This window comes from Lycium ferocissimum, chromosome 7, assembly GCF_029784015.1.
Source record: "Lycium ferocissimum isolate CSIRO_LF1 chromosome 7, AGI_CSIRO_Lferr_CH_V1, whole genome shotgun sequence".
Classification (NCBI taxonomy): domain Eukaryota; kingdom Viridiplantae; phylum Streptophyta; class Magnoliopsida; order Solanales; family Solanaceae; genus Lycium; species Lycium ferocissimum.
The window spans coordinates 47108431-47126893 of record NC_081348.1 but is presented as its reverse complement, the minus strand read 5'-3'; the positions used below and the strand labels follow the sequence as shown (position 1 = coordinate 47126893).

At 34.4% G+C, this 18463-nt stretch overlaps 2 protein-coding genes across 8 annotated transcripts; one reads left to right on the top strand and one right to left on the bottom strand.

The window, feature by feature from the left end:
• Positions 1–4850: 4850 nt before the first annotated feature.
• LOC132065420 (pentatricopeptide repeat-containing protein At2g15820, chloroplastic) lies at positions 4851–12314 on the bottom strand. Of its 6 annotated transcripts, none has more exons than XM_059458816.1 (2): positions 11784–12314; positions 4851–6911 (listed from the first exon to the last, which is right to left on the bottom strand). In XM_059458816.1, exons 1-2 carry the CDS (start codon positions 12282–12284, stop codon positions 5088–5090), a joined length of 2325 nt encoding a protein of 774 aa, XP_059314799.1. In that variant the 5' UTR covers positions 12285–12314; the 3' UTR covers positions 4851–5087. The 6 variants fall into 6 exon arrangements, with proteins under 6 accessions (XP_059314799.1, XP_059314804.1, XP_059314801.1 ...); XM_059458821.1 differs by lacking the exon at positions 11784–12314 and adding an exon at positions 11131–11542; XM_059458818.1 differs by lacking the exon at positions 11784–12314 and adding an exon at positions 10403–10673.
• Positions 12315–14220: 1906 nt separating this feature from the next.
• On the top strand, positions 14221–17667 carry LOC132065422 (histone deacetylase HDT2-like). Of its 2 annotated transcripts, none has more exons than XM_059458823.1 (7): positions 14221–14378; positions 15801–15871; positions 15986–16444; positions 16581–16670; positions 16951–17041; positions 17153–17285; positions 17378–17667. In XM_059458823.1, the coding sequence occupies exons 1-7, from the start codon at positions 14366–14368 to the stop codon at positions 17424–17426; spliced, it is 906 nt and encodes a 301-aa protein (XP_059314806.1). In that variant the 5' UTR covers positions 14221–14365; the 3' UTR covers positions 17427–17667. The 2 variants fall into 2 exon arrangements, with proteins under 2 accessions (XP_059314806.1, XP_059314805.1); XM_059458822.1 differs by having other exon boundaries at positions 17153–17288.
• Positions 17668–18463: the final 796 nt, after the last annotated feature.

The window sequence follows — 18463 nt, the reverse complement described above, 5'->3', positions numbered from 1 at the left end:
AATATGATCGAAGTATACACTATAATTCACTATATATAGTGTGTATATATATATATATATAAAGTATATGTATATATTTAGTATAAACTATACACTACATATATATTTTGTATATATTTTGTAAATTAGATGAGCGAGTGGGCATTTAGCTATAATTTTCCCAATAAACAATGTGTCAAATTGACGTACGCAATTTTCTCCATTCAGTTCATTGTATGCTTGAAATTGTCGACAGTTGCCCAGACATGCTAGTTTAATTGAATTATATATACTTCCTTTCTAGGAAAAAGAAAGCAATTTTTCGAGACAATCCAAAATAAGAAGGAAGATTTTACGGATTTGTTCTTCGAACTATGCTATTATCTAGTCCAAACCATGCATACATTTGAACTTGTGATATGTACTGTATGTAATAGTGTCTCGCTTTTCGGCAATGTCTTTGAAAAATAGCCATCGTCATAAAATTTCAGATTCAACGTTTCGGAGGCTTGCCAACCTACAAGACTATGGGTTCCTTTTGAATCACCTTCCGTCAATGGGTGTCACTAGGGGTGTACAAAATAAACCGACAACCCGCACCAAATCGATAAACCAAGTCAAACCGAGAAAAAAACCCGACTAGTGGTTTGGTGTTGGAAAAAAAAAAACCGACCGTAATTGGTTTGGTTTGGTTTTAGCTAAAAAAAAAGTCAAACTAAACCAAACCAACCCGACATTATATTTATTCAATTTTTAAAATATTTTATACATAAATATATTTATTTGTAATGTAATTTATAAATATTTCGTAAATTTTTTTGTAGTTTTTTTGTCTATTATCATATTATTTCAAGCTTGAACTTAGAATTTTGAATGTCAATAAGTTTTATATCCCATGGATGTTAGTAACTCAAACAAAGTCCAAACCCAAATCAACTCAACACTAATGCTAACAAAAGTAATTCGATTCTACAACTAGGAATGACAATAATGTTGGATATTTATTTTTGCATAATTGGTCTAGAGAGTGAAAATACATAACTTAATTTTTTTCTTTGTCATGTAATTAATGCTTATTAATCGTACTTATTTTAGCATGACTTAGTATTTTTAGATCGAAAAAGGGCCAAAATTACCCTTGAACTTTGAAAAATAGTTCATTCATACCATCGTTATCTTTAGGGCCAATTATACCCTTACGGTTATCTTATGGGGTCAATTATACCCTTCGTCTAATCGTTAGCCACGTGGCATCATCCTAAATTTCAAAATTATTTTACCCTCAAATAATTTTTTACTCGCTAAAATAACTCAATCAGGCCAATTTTTTTTAAAGAAAAATAATACGGAATTATTTTTATATTTTTTTGGAAAAATTATCCGTATTATTTTTCTTCGAAAAAAAATTTGGGTCGGATTATTATTTTAGTGAGTAAAAAATTATTTGAGAGTAAAATAATTTTGAAGAACCGGATGATGCCACGTGGCAAAATTAGACGAAGATAATTGACCCCATAGTATAACTGTAAGGGTATAATTGGCCCTAAAGTATAACGAAGGGTATGGATGAACTATTTTTCAAAGTTCAGGGGTAATTTTGGCCCTTTTCCGTTTTTAGATTATGGTCATTTTCTTTATGGCTTATTAATTAGCAATATTTATTTTAATCGATTTTATTATCTTTTTTGTTGATGTATTTTAATACAATGTTATCACTCATCTCACATTTTCTGTTATTTTCTTAAAAAAACACCTTAATTATATAGTTGTATCTTACTAGGACTAAAGAAATATTTGAAGTAAAAGTTATATCTTTTGTATGAAGACTTTTTCGGGAAAAAACCTGAAAAATCCGAGAAAATCGAAAACTCGAGAAAACCCAAGGTTGAAGAACCCGAATTTTATTGTTTTGGTTTGATTTGATGTATAAATTTAAAAATCCGATGCAATTAATTTGGTTTGGTATTTTAACCCGATCCGTGTACACCCCTACTTCCAAACTCCTTTGTTGTGCTTTTCTTTTCTTTTTGTTTAAATCCAAAAATTAAAGTTACATGGCGAGAGGATTCTAAGGATTATTAATATTTTTTTATGGATTAGAAATGATAAGAGTTACAATGCTATTATACCCAATGAAATCATAACACCTTTTTGGATATTTAAGTATCATGCATGTATGAAGACCGGAGATATTAGTAGAATATAAATTTACTACTCCATATTTTAAAATTCTGAATCCACCGTAAGAAATACCTCAAAGTGGGTTAAAAAAAATAAAGTCAAGACCAAGGTTAGGCAGACACATAATCATGATGTGCTTTTTGTTTAGTAGTCTTAACTAATTTGAAATTTATGCTTCCTCGTGATGAATGTGGGACCATTAGGCTTTTCAATATGTACCACAAATTTAAGAAATGAATGGATGTGTTTTTCTCGTATCTGGTAGAAAGTAGTAGTAGTAGTAGTAACGTCTGGAAAAGCACAACTTTGATGTGGGGTCTATTCACCAGTGACTAGTAGTGTTACATTTTACGAACCAAATTGGCTTGTACATCTGTAAGATGTCATCTCTTAGATCAACAACTTGAAGAAGGATAAAACACAGCAAAGTTTTTTACAAACATATTGGCTAGTTTTACAGTGACTGTTACTCTATCAGTTTATTACAATATTCTTCCTTTAACCGAACTTGGGACCCATAATGTGAGCAAACGGAGGAGAGTACTACACGACCTTGTAAATAAAGTATGGAGTGAGCTTTGTTTACGAAGCAAAGCGACCTCATCGCCAGAATCTCTTACAGCTTTTCACTGCAACCGTGACTTACTCTAATGTGCGGAAGTCTTAACCTTAGTAATTTTTGCTAACATAAGTTGTTTGTTTTGGATTATAGATAATCTTGAAACTTTCATAACGAGTTACTGGATAATGAATATAAAATATTGATCAGTTTTAGAGGAGAATTAATTATGGGAGCATGGATTAAGGAAGTGATTTTCTCGTGCAATAACTATTAAACAAAACTAATTAAAGTAGCATTTATATTCAACTAAACATGCAATGAGCATTTAACATTTGAATCCATGATTTAACTCAACTTGCTTACAACTTTTCCCCTATGATACATATCTGAAAATGGTTGACATTGAGTAGTACAAACTAGAAAGATCATCAACAATAAGTTCCATACAGATTACTTTCACAATACAATTTCTTTCAAAACCGATTCTTGAATGCCCGTTATGGTAGAATATGGGACTTTCTTAGATTTTACATGTGTGATACATGTTCCTTATTTCTCCAAGTAAAGCTTTTCGCATTGCAATGCCAGTTGTATCGGCTTGGCCTTTCATAATTGGAGACTGAATAAAGCATCCGTAATAAAGGCATTTTTTGTCTGTTCTTGATTCAACACGCTTCCACTGTAGTGTCCGAGTAGACTACTTTCTCGCATAGAAAATGCAACATGATAAAAGAGTTCGTCCCGCGTAAGATCCTCAAATCAACCACAACTACCATTTGCGGCCCATTTTCGAGTAAGACCCAACCCATAACTTTAGTTACCACTTACTAGTTAATTTGAGGATTGCTAATCCCAGAATCAAAAACTCAACCAAACGCGGGGTAAAATAATCTTATATCTTGTCCCGAGATTATTATCCCTTGTCCTGTCAACCAAACGACCCCTTATACGATAAGAGAAAGGGAGTAAACTAATGATTAAAAAGTTTTTGGTATGAAGATGATAAAATCACAGCACAAAATTATTTTGATACTTCATATCTGAAGTCATTAGCATGAAAAGTGAAAACACAAAGCTACAAAGATGGCAAGTATTGATTCAAATACTAGCAAGTGTAGCAATTGAAGGACGCAAACCAAAAAAGGCAACAAACCTGTAGCTAATTTCTTGTATATTTCCATATACTTTCTATAGAACCAGCTAACCCATGCATTTGTCATTTTTCACCGCGGTACTTGACAATGGAAACAGAGCCACCCCTCTGCCGTTTCTCTTTCGGCTCAGGTTTATCTGAAGCTGGTTATCAAATTGTAGTCATCGCTTAGCAAGAATATGAATCTGCATTTACTTGGAAAGACACTAAGGTTGACTTAATCATCAAAAAGGATTGCTAAGTGCTAATTCAGTAAATGGATGATAAGTTCATTAAAATCCTCATACCTTCACTTACAATGAGAATGTGCATCAATTGCACATAATTTGCATGAAACAAGATCTGAGATTCATAGAATCGATCGAGTACAGATTATGAAATGCCACAGGAAATACAGAAATTCTGAAGTTCACATCATGCAAATAACATGTAAATTAATGGACAAAAAGTTCATTGAACTCCTCATATCTTTCTTTACTATGGAAATATACATCAATTCAATAGGTAAGCATTGTTGATTTCAACAAGACCAGCACTATGAAAGTGCTGTCATTACATAAACAAAGAAAAAGAGAGGGGAAAAAAAAAAAAAAAAAGAGAGCTTCTATAGGCTGTAACAAAGATTCAGCACCACTAATCAATTCCAATTTACACAGAAAGTTAACAACATAATGCAATCAGACCTAAACAACATAATGCAATCAGACCTAACTTTCAAATTAGAGCTCTCTTGTCCTTCAAAACATCATAAATTTCTCTCTTTCTAAATACACCATCATCTGCGGGCAGGCATGGTATCCTAAGTCTTATTCAGGTTCTTGGATAGCCCTTTTCCGTTCGAGCATGAAAGAAAATCAGCAGCTGTTCTTGGCATAGTCACTTCAATCCCAAAAAATTAAGGAACATCTCCCAAATCTGTGTAAATCACTAGATCTAAAGCAATGTAGGAAAAGATGGTAAACTGGTTCCGCCTCCATTCAGCACATGTAGCATCAATTGACTAGCAGTATCTCTCTTCTTTGTAGATTGTCTTGAGTCAAGCATATATGGTTTTCACTTTTCACCCACCACTAGAGACATCACAAAAGATAGTGCTGTGGCACCTGGGGAACTTATGAGCCACAAACTTTTGCAGCAACATTTTTAATCTAAATAACCTATTACACCTTGCAATAAAAGGCATAGATAACAATACATTAATCAGACGAGGCTCTACAACGTGTCAGCATCACTATAATCTGAATTCTTCTCGCCAAACTCCGGCCCTAGGGATCCATCTAAGTTGCCACCTGCTTTAAGGAGTTCCTTTAATTCATCAAGAATAAAGGGCTCTACCATCTTCCAAAAGAATGTAGCATTGTTCCCCAGAAAACCTATCCAAAAGACTCTCCCCCTCTTTTTCACTCGACAATCTAATGATTTGACTTTCAGTGCTTTAACAATACTCACAACACCCTCTGGACTTCCCTTTACTCTCAATAGAATATCACCAGATGATGTCCGGTAACCACCATACATATACCAATAAGCAAGAACACGAGGCGACAACCATCTATGTATAAGTTTTGGTATACAAGGATGTCCATCGGGCCAAAACTGATCAGCATAGAAAGTAAAATAAGAATGTGAAATGGTAGTAAAAGAACTAGGGATGTCATCATGAGAGCCTAACCATTCGTGAAATTTATCATGTATGTGTCCCTTTAAAATGGAATGGACTTTCAACTCTTCATTAAACTCAAAATGTATTGCATGCAATCTCTTCTTTCCATCTGATCTAATAATTTGCAAACCCCCGAGAAGCAACCCCGTCAAAACTTCTCGTTGTTCTGGTGTGAGCTTCGGCCTAATAGGTTCTTCAACGACTTTCTCCCGCAAGCTTAGAAAATAGACAAGTCTTTCCATCAACGAAGATTCAATCTCGATCTCGTATTTCTTTTGGCACATCAAATTGTATATCTTTTCTGCCTTCACATACTCTCCAGAGGTCAGATAGCCTCTCAAAATACTGTTGCAAGAACGAGAATTAACACCAATGGCCACGTCACTGCGCATTTCTTTGAAGATTTCTTCAGCTGGTTTTAGATTGCCAGTGTGCACCAACGAATCCAAATAAATGTTAAAAATCGTTAAATTCGGAGGGCAGACTTCACGGTACCGGAGAAAGGTAGATTCTAGTTTCTCGTGTAAACCTGCAACAGAGTACATCCCCATCAAATCGATGAATGATGGGATCAGCTGTTTCGTATCACTGTTTATGAACTCGGACATGATAGAATCTGCAAGGTCTAGTTTTTGATATTTAGACAACACTTCTATTATTTTATGGTATGCTGCAACGGAGGTGGACCCCAGTTGTTCCTGCATCCTCCTAAATACTTCAAATGACTTTGTAGGTTTTCCGATCTTTGCGTAGACTTCCATTCGATAAACAAAAGCTTGAGAAGGAGGATTGACGAGTCTTGACCAAGTTTTTTCTGCTTCCTCCACGTTCCCGTCCTTTGAGCAAGCTCTTAAAACTGAAACAATTACCTCTTTGCTCTCCTTAATTCCTCTTGATTGCATCTCTGCCCTTAGCACATCAATTCTTTCCATATCCACCACATCTTGATAACTGTGAAGCCATATAAGACCGCCAAAAATATCTCTGTGTATTTCCAATCCAGAGGAATTCAAGTTCTGGTATATAAATTCAGCCTGTTTCAAAAAGTGTTTACTCGAGCCCTGTGTCTTCCCCAAAAGAGCTTTGAAAAGAGAATTGTGTAAGTTAAGTCGAGGCTTATAACCTCCCAAGTGCACCATGCGATTGTAGATGCTACATGCTTCATCTAACACCGATGGTTCAGGTGAACTAAGATAGGCAATAATGAGAATATGGAATGTAGATTCACAAGGCACTCGCCCCTGATTAATTATGTCATCAAAAATCTCCCGGCACTTCAAGTGCTTTCGTTCCTTACCCAAGTAATCTGCTAGCTTCGTAGCTAGAGCAAAATCAAATCGAAACCAATGTTGCTGCATCATCCATTTGTAAACCTGCTATTTACAACAGAACTTTTAGATCTTTGTGATTTAGAGTTTAGACACTACAATTCTAATATACAATAAAGAGTAATTTGATCCCTTCTATGTTAGATATCTGGCAAATGGAAAAATAAGCAGTTTAACAAAGTGGGGGCAATTAAACATAAAAGCTTTAGATTTCATTTGAGGAAGAAAGCATATTCCTGATAGCTACTCTTACTTAACCATTCCAAATGAAAAAACTCGGCACCATGGATACACATGTAGAAAGTGGCTGCCACCAATAGATAGGATACACATGTAAATAAGTAAGTGTTTAATTTTGCAAAACTGCTTTAAAGGAGGCCCTCTCGAAATGATGTATCTAATATGAAGCCTTTGAACTGCCAAAACAACCACATAGCCTCTTCACTTATGATCCTTTTGGCCAAGAGAATTATTCTCTTTTCTCCGGAATAATTTTTCACTTTATTGAAAATTAGTGTTTGGTTATAAAATTTCCGAAATCCAACTTGGAGTTGGATTCCAAATTTGGAAAAGTGCTCCAAAGCTAGCTTTCCAACTCCATCTTCATCAGTACCAAATAAAGTGTTCACTTCTCTCCCTTGCATAAAGATAACCAAACATAACTCCAACTTCATAAATTTCAAATAAAATGAAAAATATTTAAAATCTATGGCCAAAAGCCTACTAAGATTCAATTAGAATCCAGATTGCAACACCTTAACATGACCTGTATCTTATCATACAAAGAAAAAACAAGAGAAGAAAAGAATGCAATAACAATTTTCTCCCCAATTTGCTTCCATGTAAAAGCTAGTTATAAGTTAAGCCACAAATGATTAATCCAAATACTATTATCAGCATAACTAAACACACAAAAAATAGCAGTTTTTCTAGAAAATTAAAGGAAATGAACACAGCACCCTAAAAGCAGCTTCATTTTCGTGAATACACATAAATGAACAGCCACATAAGTCCCATCTTGTTGCCTAATCCATTTCTTCTGTGCATTAAGAACCTAACCATAGTGGGTGTCTTATGTGCAGGAAGTTCTTTACAAATCCAAGCTAATCTTGATCTACGCCATTTGTTAGGAATATCCTCTAATTCCCCAACCTCAACACATGGGGTTTCAAACTTCTTTAACTCAGTAGCATCAAAACAAGAATCGTCAAAAATGAAACTTTGGGGGTCACATTTGTCGACACCGAGTTGGGGTTCTTCAGAATTGGAAAGAAGTTGTTGGGGTAAAGTGGAAGATAAAGAGAAGGGGTTGTACAGGGATATAGAAGGAGATAATGAAAGGGGTTATTATCAAGTTCACTAAGATCCAATTTGAATACAAATTGCAACATCCTAACAACAAACACTGTATCTTATCAAGAAAATCAAACAAGCACAGACAAAACACAATTTGCTTCCATATAATAGCATGTGATGAGTGAAGCCACTAATGATCAATCCAAATACTTTTACCAACATAACCAAAAAACACAAAAAGATATCAACCGTTTCTATAATACTCCTAAATAATTGATTGAAATTAAAGGAAATGAACACATTATTACCCTAAAAGCAGCTTCATTTTCGCGAATACGCATACAGTGAACAGCAATATAAGTCCCATCTTGTTGCCTAAACCATTTCCTCTGTGCATTAAGAATCCTAACCATAGTAGGTGTCTTATGTTTTTTTCGAGAATGGTAACAAAAAATAGGTGTCTTATGTGCAGGAAGTTCTTTACAAAGCCAAGCTAATCTTGCCTTACGCCATTGGTCAGGAATGTCCTTTAATTCCCCAACCTCGACAAATGGGGTTTCAAACTTCTTTAACTCAGTAGAATAAAAAAAAAAGTCATCAAAATTGAAACTTTCGGGGTCCCATTTGTCGATATCGAGTTGGGTTTCTTGGGAATTGGATAGAAGTTGTTGGGGTAAAGTGGAAGATGAAGAAAAGGGTTGTAGAGGGATATGGAAGGAGAAAATGAAAGGGGTTGTTATCAAGTTCACTAAGAGACAATTCAAATACAAACTGCAACATCTTAACATACTCAGAGAAACAAAATTGCAATAAACAATTTTCTCCACAATTTTCTTCCACATAATAGCTAGTGATAAGTTAAGCCACTAATGATCAATCCTAATACTTTTACAAACATAAGCAAGAAACACAAAAGATAGCAACTTTTTTCTAAACTAAAGGAAATGAACAGATTATTACCCTAAAAGCAGCTTCATTTTCGTGAATACGCATACAGTGAACAGCAATATAAGTCCCATCATCTTGCCTAAACCATTTCCTCTGTGCATTAAGAATCCTAACCATAGTTGGTGTCTTATGGGCAGGTAGATCTTTACAAAGCCAAGCTAATCTTGACCTACGCCATTGATCAGGAATATCCTCTAATTCACCAACCTCAATAGATGGAGTTTCAAATTCCTTCAACTCAGTAGAATCAAAAAAAGAGTCATCAAAACTGAAACTTTCAGGTAACCACGTTGTAGAAAGTGGGTCCCATTTGTCGTCATCATATTGGGTTTCTTCAGAATTGGAAAGAAGTTGTCCTCCCCCACTCCCATTCCCACCACCCTACACCCCAATAGCTCCTATTCACACCACCCCTAGCCCCACCCCGATAGCTCCAATTCCCACCACCCCACACCCCTACCCCCACCTCCCATAGTATTTGTCTAGATTGTATAAAAATGCTTTTACGACAATATTTTTTGCTTACGTACAGAATAAGAAACCTACTTGTTTCCTGGAAAACATTTTCCTTCATACCAATTTGCTTCCATATAATAGCAAGCGATGAGTGAAGCCACTAATGATCAATCCAAATACTTTAACCAACATATCCAAAAAACACAAAAAGACATCAACTTTTTCTATAATACTCCTAAAGAATTGACTGAAACTAAAGGAAAGAACACATTATTACCCTAAAAGCAGCTTCATTTTCGCGAATACGCATACAATGAACAGCAATATAAGTCCCATCATGTTGCCTAAACCACTTCCTCTGTGCATTAAGAATCCTAAGCATAGCAGGTGTCTTGTGTGCAGGTAGTTCTTTACAAAGCCAAGCTAATCTTGACCTTCGCCATTAATCAGGAATATCCTCTAATTCACCAACCTCAATAGCCGGGGTTTCAAACTTCTTTAACTCAGTAGAATCAAAACAAGAATCGTCAAAATTGAAACTTTAGGGGTCCCATTTGTCGATATCGAGTTGGGTTTCTTTGGAATTGGAAAGAAGTTGTTGGGGTAAAGTGGAAGTTGAAGAAATGGGGTTATAGAAGTATATGGAAGGAGATAATTAAAGGGGTTATATCAAGTTTACCAAGATCCAATTTGACTACAAATTGCAACATCTTAACAAACACTGTATCTTATCAACAAAATCAAACAAGCACAGAGAAAAAGAATTTACCAACATAACCAAAAACACAAAAGATAGCAACTTTTTTCTAAACTAAAGGAAATGAACAGATTATTACCCTAAAAGCAGCATCATTTTCGCGAATACGCATACAGTAAATAGCAATATAAGTCCCATCATGTTGCCTAAACCACTTCCTCTGTGCATTAAGAATCCTAACCATAGTAGGTGTCTTATGTGCAGGAAGTTCTTTACAAAGCCAAGCTAATCTTGATCTACGCCATTGATCAGGAATATCCTCTAATTCACCAACCTCAATAGATAGAGTTTCAAACTTCTTTAACTCAGTAGAATAAAAAAAAGAGTCGTCAAAACTGAAACTTTCAGGTAACCCAGTTGTAGAAAGTGGGTCCCATTTGTCGTTATCGTATTGGGTTTCTTCGGAATTGGAAACAAGTTGTCCTCCCCACCCTCCAACACACCTCATCTTCACCCCCACCCCCATTCCCACTACCCTACACCCCAATCGCTCCTATTCCCACCACCCCACACCCCTAGCCCCACCCCCATAGCTCCCATTCCCACCACCCCACACCCCTACCCCCACCTCCCATAGTATTTGTCTAGATTATATAAAAATGCTTTTACGACAATATTTTTTGCTTACGTACCAAATAAGAAACCTACTTGTTTCCTGGAAAACATTTTCCTTCATACCAAACACGCCCCATGTCTTATCTAGTTATCAACAAAAATCAAACAAGCACAGAGAAACAAAATGGCAAGAACAATTTTCAACAATAAAGAATAACTAAACTAAACTAAAGGAAATCAACATATTATTACCCTGAAAGCAGCTTCATTTTCGCGAATACGCATACAATGAACAGCAATATAAGTCCCATCTTGTTGCCTAAAGCACTTCCTCTGAGCATTAAGAATCCTAACCTGTCTTATGTGCAGGAAGTTCTTTACAAAGCCAAGCGAATCTTGATCTACGCCATTGGTCAGGAATGTCCTCTATTTCACTAACCTCAATAGCCGGGATTTCGAACTTCTTCAATTTCGTAGAATCAAAACAAGAATCGTCAAAATTGAAACTTTGGGGGTCACATTTGTCGACATCAAGTTGGGTTTCTTCGGCCTCTATATCTGTGAAGGTAGGGGTAAGGTCTGCGTACACACTACCCTTCCTAGACCCCACTTGTGGAACTACACTGGGTATGTTGTTGTTGTTGAGTTGGGTTTCTTGGTAAAGTGGAAGATGAGGAAAAGGCGTTCTAAAGGGATATGGAAGGAGATAATTGAAGGGGTTGTTATCAAGTTCACTAATAAGATCCAATTCAAATACAAACTGCAACATCTTAACAACAAACACTGTTATCTTATCAACAAAATCAAACAAGCACAGAGAAAAAGAATTTACCAACGTAACCAAAAACACAAAAGATAGCAACTTTTTTTATCTAAACTAAAGGAAATGAACACAACATTATTACCCTAAAAGCAGCATCATTTTCTCGAATACGCATACAATGAACAGCAATATAAGTCCCATCTTGTTGCCTAAACCACTTCCTCTGTGCATTAAGAATCCTAACCATAGTAGGTGTCTTATGTGCAGGTAGTTCTTTACAAAGCCAAGCTAATCTTGATCTCCGCCATTGATCAGGAATATCCTCTAATTCACCCACCTCAACACATGGGGTTTCAAACTTCTTCAATTCCAAAGAATCAAAACAAGAATCGTCAAAACTGAAACTTTGGGGTTCACATTTGTTGTCATCGAGTTGGGGTTCTTGGGAATTGGAAAGAATTTGTTGGTGTACTAAAGTGGAAGATGAAGAAAAAGGGGTGTAGATGGATATAGAGGGAGATAATTGAAGGGGTTTTGAGGGAAGGAAAAAGGGTGATGATGAGGATATGAGAGGGCGGAGGTGAGTGAGGGCAGTAGGCATGGGGGATTGGATAAGGGAAGTATCAAACAGACAAATGGACATGAAGAACAGACTAGGTAGTATTGTTGAGATGACCAAGGGATAGTATACTGCAGAATTTAATCACATTTGATTGGGATATAATTGCGGTATAATTAATTTCGACATTAGTTATCACTTTTAATTGCTAAGTGATACTAATAGTCGAAAACACACTTGTATCACTCTTTTGGGAGCTTTGTACCTGACATAAGTTGTTTATATTTTATATGTGAACTATCTAGTATTGGCGTTCAGGTATGTTTGGATAAATAGTTCAGATAAAAAACATAAATATTTGATATTTTAGGTGTATCGTTGGTAATAGTTGAGGTAGAAAACTCGTAGAAAGATAAATTTGAATCTTTTATAATTTAGGAGCAAATTTGTACTCCTAATTTTGAGTTTTAGTAGGCGTTTCACCATGAAAACCAAATATTTTTTACTTTATTTGGTATTTGGAGTTGGAGTTGGAGTTGAAGATGGAGTCGTGCTTGGTTATAGTTTTTGCAAAGAATATTTGTTTATTTGAATGTATTGAAAATGAAAAATAAGTTTTGATTGTTTTTCAAATTCTAAATACAACTTTAAGTTATATTTGAAATTTTTATGGTCAAACACTATAAAGTGAAAAAAGTGAAATTTTTATAGTTTTAAATTTTTTAAGACAAATTTAATTATTTTCGTCTCTTCACCCTTAACAATTACTTCCTCCATCCCGTATTACTTGTCCACTTTTCCCTTCACACTCCCTTTTAAGAAATCATAAATAAAAGTATACTTTTATAACATTACCCTTATCTCTCTCCAATAAATTATACTCTAATCAATATTGGTTATTTTGAAAAGCAATTAATGCTAAGGTCAAAATAGGAAAACTTTAATTAATTATCTCTTGATTTTATAAATAGACATGTACTCCCTTCGTTCACTTTTACTTGTCCACTTTGAACTTTTCACGCTGTTTAAGAAATAATAAGTGGAGTACATAATTTACCAACGTAACCATATTAATTGAAGCATATCTTTATGAGATTTGAAAATGATTTAAAGTGAGTAATTAATACTATGGGTAAAACAGGAAAAAATAAATTGCCAGCTCTTGGTATGCTAAAAGTGATAAGTAAAAGTGAAAATCTATTTTAGAATACTGGATAAGTAAAAGTGAACGGAGGGAGTATTTTGGGACGAATATATTTAATAATGTGGCCAACTAATATGAGATAGAGGGAGTATTATTCTTGAAGCTATAAATCCCTCAATTATGGGGCGATGCTATGATTGCTCAAATATAAATAAAAGAGAAAATAATTAAAAATCCATCCTAATTAACATTTCTTAAGGGGCATATAAAAAAGAATCTAACGAAAAGAAAAAAGAATTAAAAAAAAAGAAATTGCTCTTGTAACTCGGGATGAACCTTTATCGGTGGAGGAAAGGAATAGCGATGGATTCCTATAGAGCATCCAGGAAAAAGCAGATTCAATATGACGACGAATTCTTACGTGGTCCAAGGAAATCAAAGGTCCGCTTCCACGAATGAAATCTATATGAAATCTCTTAATATCAGAATAGCTTATATAGTCATGATTCGCAACAAATAATTTGAAACAGAGAGAGTGCATTGGAAGCTTGAAGCTTTAGTCATTCATTCAATTAAAAAGTTTAATTATGTAATGATTTCAGTTCGAATGTTCGAATTAACACTACAAAAAAAGGGTGATTTGCGGAGGTTGAAAGTTACAATTCATGAGGGTTTTAGCTTCCATCCGCTAACTCAGGATAGGCTAAAGTTCCAAATAATTCAGTAACTTTTAACCTCCGCAAATTATTCATTTTTTTGTAATGCATAAATATCTCACAAAATTTTAAAAGCATCTCACAAAAGTGGCTACCTGGTGTAAATGTCGATAAAGAGTTCATTTATTGGCCCATAATACGATATGTTATTAGGGGAAGCCATAAACCCTAGGTAAATATTTCTATATAAGCCCTCTAAACCCTTTCTTCATCCGCCCTCTTTCATATTTGCTCTTCACAAAGCACTATTTTTTTCTCCCCTTCTTCAACCCCAGTATTTGTGATTTCAATCAACAATATCATCAATGGAGTTTTGGGGTATGCTTTAAATATGCTTTTATTAGTATTATTAATTATTGAAAAGATTTTTTTTTTTTTAGTAATTATTTCTATGTAGCTTCTTTGTTTTCTTGTTTTGTTAGTTTCTAATTGATATTTTGTTCAATTTTATATACTGTGTATCTAGCGGAATGTGTTATTTAGTGTTAAAAATTGCTAAATTTTTGTTGGGGTATCTGTTAAAAGCTATAATATTTGTCCAGGCTTTATTATTATGGTTTAATCTTGGTTATTATTGATGAAAAATATTTTAATATTTGCCAGGTTTTATTATTATTATTATTATTATTATTATTATTATTATTATTATTATTATTATTTCAAAAGGTTTAAACTTGTTTAACAATTCATCAATTGAGTTTTGGGTATCTTTTAAATTCAATTTCTTTTGTTTTTATTCCGTTGTTTTATTTCTATGTTTTTAGTGTACTTTATTGGTAATTATTTGAAAAAAAAAAAGTGATAGATTTTGAGCTTCTTTGTTTTTTTTTTTTTTTTTTTTTTTTTGTTATGGTAGTTTCTCTTAGAGCTATGGGGTATGCTTGAAATTCAATTTTTCTGTGTTTTTATTTCTCTTTTTTTCTTAATCTTTATTGGTAATTAGTTAAAAAGAAAGTAAAAAAATTGCAAGTTATATATTTTATGGTTCAATATTATACTGTGTTTTTTTGTAGAATGTTGATATTAGTGTTAAATTTTTTTGAAGCTTTATGTGTAAAAGCTATAATATTTGCGAGGTTTTGTTGTTATTGTTTCAAAAGGTTTAATCTTTGTGTAATTTATTGACCCAAATTATTTCATAGATAAGAGAAATAAATTGCAAGCTTTGAAATAAGGATTCCATGACATCACCTTTTAGTATTTGCAAGTTATATACTTTCTAAGTCTATTAAACACACATAATTGGAGAAAAGGTGTACTTCTTAAAACCAATAATGTTTAGTTTAATTAAGAGTTAATTAAAATTAAAGTTGAACAAAACCAAATAAACTGACAATGTATGTATATGTATGCATATACATATATATATATATGTATGTATGTATGTATGTATATGTATGTATATATAACTCTGCTTATTTCTTCAAGCTTTCACCTTAATATGTTTGTGGTGAATTGTTTCCATGATGCAGAAATCAATTCTTACTCCATATGCTCTGTAATGTATGTAACTTCATGCATGACGTGTCTTAAGTTGTCCCGCAATGGGTAGGCATGCATAGATTTTAAAAAAAACTTGCTACAAATTAAGTAGCAATTTTGAAATTGGGTACCGGGACTGGCTACCTGTAAAAATTTTGCCTATCTGTCCCTCTATTTGCTCCACAGGCAAAAGATTTTTTTTTTAAACGAAAAATAAGTTGAATAGTAAATAATTTCATTTGTATGAACTATGTGTAGGTGTTGAAGTGAAAGCAGGAGAATCTCTAAAGGTCAGGCCTGAGCTTTTCAAGCTTATTCATGTTTCCCAGGTTAGCTTTTATTCCTTTTGTCGTTGTATTCATTCTCAAGCTAGCATAACATGTCTTGGCTCTTAAATGGCTATTAGGGCATTTTTGAATGTTGAAATCTTGATTTTGTTGTAGGCTGCAATAGGTGAAGTGAAGGATACCAAAGAAGCCAAAAATGTTCCACTACGCCTAACTGTTGGAGAAAACAGTTATGTGATTGGAACTCTATCGGCTGAGGATAGACCTCAGTTGATGTTTGACTTGGTCTTTGAAAAGGAGTTTGAACTTTCACATGGCTGGAAGAACGGCAGTGTCTACTTCATTGGATACACAGCTGATGATCCAAGCGTTGATGATGATGAAGTCGACTCTGGAGACGATGTTTTTTCGGATGAAGAGAATGTTCTAGAAGCACTAAATGGGAAACTTGAGGAGAAAAAGGCTGATGTGAAGGATGTAAAGCCTGTAGAGAAAAAAAATGCTAAGGTAGCAGAGCCAAAGAAAGAAGCGGAGTCTGATGATGATGACTCTGAAGATGACTCTGATGATGAAGACGATAGCGAAGATGACTCTGATGTTGTACCTCTAGCCATGGTATGATTCATAAAGACTATTTGTGGTGCTTATTCTGCATTGTTTTTCTCTTAATACGAGGAGATATGCTTTGCATTATATTTTGTTTTTGTTTGGGTGTATTGAACTTTTTTTTTTGTCCCTTTGGATTTACTAGGGTGGTCCAGAAGGTATGGATCTTTCTGATGATTCTGAGGATGACGATTCAGAGGAAGATGACGATTCAGAAGAAGAGACGCCCAAAAAGGTACTCATCTTGTGGTCTAAAACTAAAGATGTGTAACGTACCATAATGTCCTTTGAATCTTGTGGCCATGAAGGATATTGGGTGTAAAAAGTTACTAACTATATAAAGTGGGATTCTGTTTGAAGCAGTCTAAAAAAGAAAGTAAGACAAACAAATTTGAGATAGGAGGACTAAATTTTGGATCTTTATGTTCGTACCCAAGTTTTTTCACACTAGCGAGTGGATCCATTTGGCTTAATTTGCTTAGTTTTTAGTCTAATTTTAAATGTTTATGATGAAGGTTGAGGAGAAGAAGAGACCAGCTCCATCTCCTAAAGTAGCTCCTGGTTCTAACAAAAAAGCAAAACAAGCGACACCGGACAACAAGTCAGGTTGGATATATTTTTCGTCCTTCATTTCTTTAATATTTGCGTTACTATTGTTTGCGTTCTCCATGGAATGTTAATTTACATGCTTGGTCATTGACAACCTTTTTTTCGCAGGCGGTAAGAAAGGTCCAGCCACGCCTTTTGCTAAGCAAAATGGTAAACCTGCATTCAATGGTAACAACAACAACAAATCCAAAGGCCAGTCCCCAAAATCTGGTGGCCAGTTCTCTGGCAACAAATCAAACAACAAGTATGTACAAATTCCACAGAACCCGTTACTAATTCCTGCACACTTATGTTCAAATGGCTAATTTTTGATCGACTATATTTGTATTGCAGAAACTTTAGTGGCCAAAAGAATTTTAAGGGCAAGCAAGGAAGAAAGTAAGGTGCCTGAAAGACTGCTAAGACAGGATCTCATACAGTGAAGTCTTTTTGAAGAGGAAGTGTTTTTTGTTTTTATTTAAAGGGGAGACATGGTTCATTGGTTTGTGATTCCTTAGTTGCAGTAGGTCAAATTTTGGATGATGAATGTTTCTCTTTACCAGAAAGTTTTGTCGCTATATTCATTTTTTGGAACACCTATCATTATATATTTATGCTAATCTTATATGTTATTCGTATTCTTAGTTATTTTGTTTAATTGAGGCATGACCATTAAATTTTGGCACGCTTCATCTTCCTGTTGTGAGGAAAAAATGTTTATCAACTTAAAGCTTTGAGGTAGCTCTTGACTTGCACCACAGAATAAATTTGTTTGTTCTTTAATTTAAAAGGATTTTCCTGACAAACAGGTACTTTGAAAGGAATTCTAATATTCACACTATTATTCTGGTTAGAGTTATTTTTATTCAATGGAATATCACTTGCACCTTAATGTCTTGGTCCCATTTGCCAGTTACTGAAACTACTTCAAGATTTTAGTATTGCAAATTACAGATTTCGAAGGAAAAGCTGGCAAGAGATGGCATCAATACTCTCCTTCAAAAAACAAGTTGTATCACTATTCTTTCGAAATCATGACTAACCACTTCAAATATGTCAATTAATACACTATTCGTAAAATGAAAACTAATATCGGCTATTCTCCAACTAAAATCAGGTCTTGTGGGAGGCTCAAGAAACATGTACCAACTACACATTATCTAAACCAAATTCAACTCTCCCAATATAATACTTAAAAGGTTCGACTCGAGCGGACAATTTAGTAGTCCTCGAGAAAAAATAAGAACATGCTCAATCATTTGATTGACTCAACCCCTCTTGGTCCAATAAAGCAAGGGTGGGTAAAACTCTAGCCAAAAAGAAACAAACAAAGGTATTTTTTTTCTTCTAATCAGATAATATGTAACAGATTAAGCTTGTCAAGAAAACCGATATATCATGGAGTTATAAGGGAAAACCGTTGATGGATACCTAAAGATG

Bases quoted from the DNA above. Each gene is read 5' to 3' on its own strand.
- LOC132065422 (XM_059458822.1), top strand. The intron at 15,872-15,985 runs GTTAGCTTTTAT...ATTTTGTTGTAG, and splicing joins AGCTTATTCATGTTTCCCAG to GCTGCAATAGGTGAAGTGAA. The intron at 17,042-17,152 runs GTTGGATATATT...TTTTTTTCGCAG, and splicing joins GACACCGGACAACAAGTCAG to GCGGTAAGAAAGGTCCAGCC.
- LOC132065420 (XM_059458816.1), bottom strand. From the start codon at position 12,284: ATGTCCATTTGTCTGTTTGATACTTCCCTTATCCAATCCCCCATGCCT. The intron at 6,912-11,783 runs GTAATAATGTTG...TGTAAATAGCAG, and splicing joins AAAATGATGCTGCTTTTAGG to GTTTACAAATGGATGATGCA.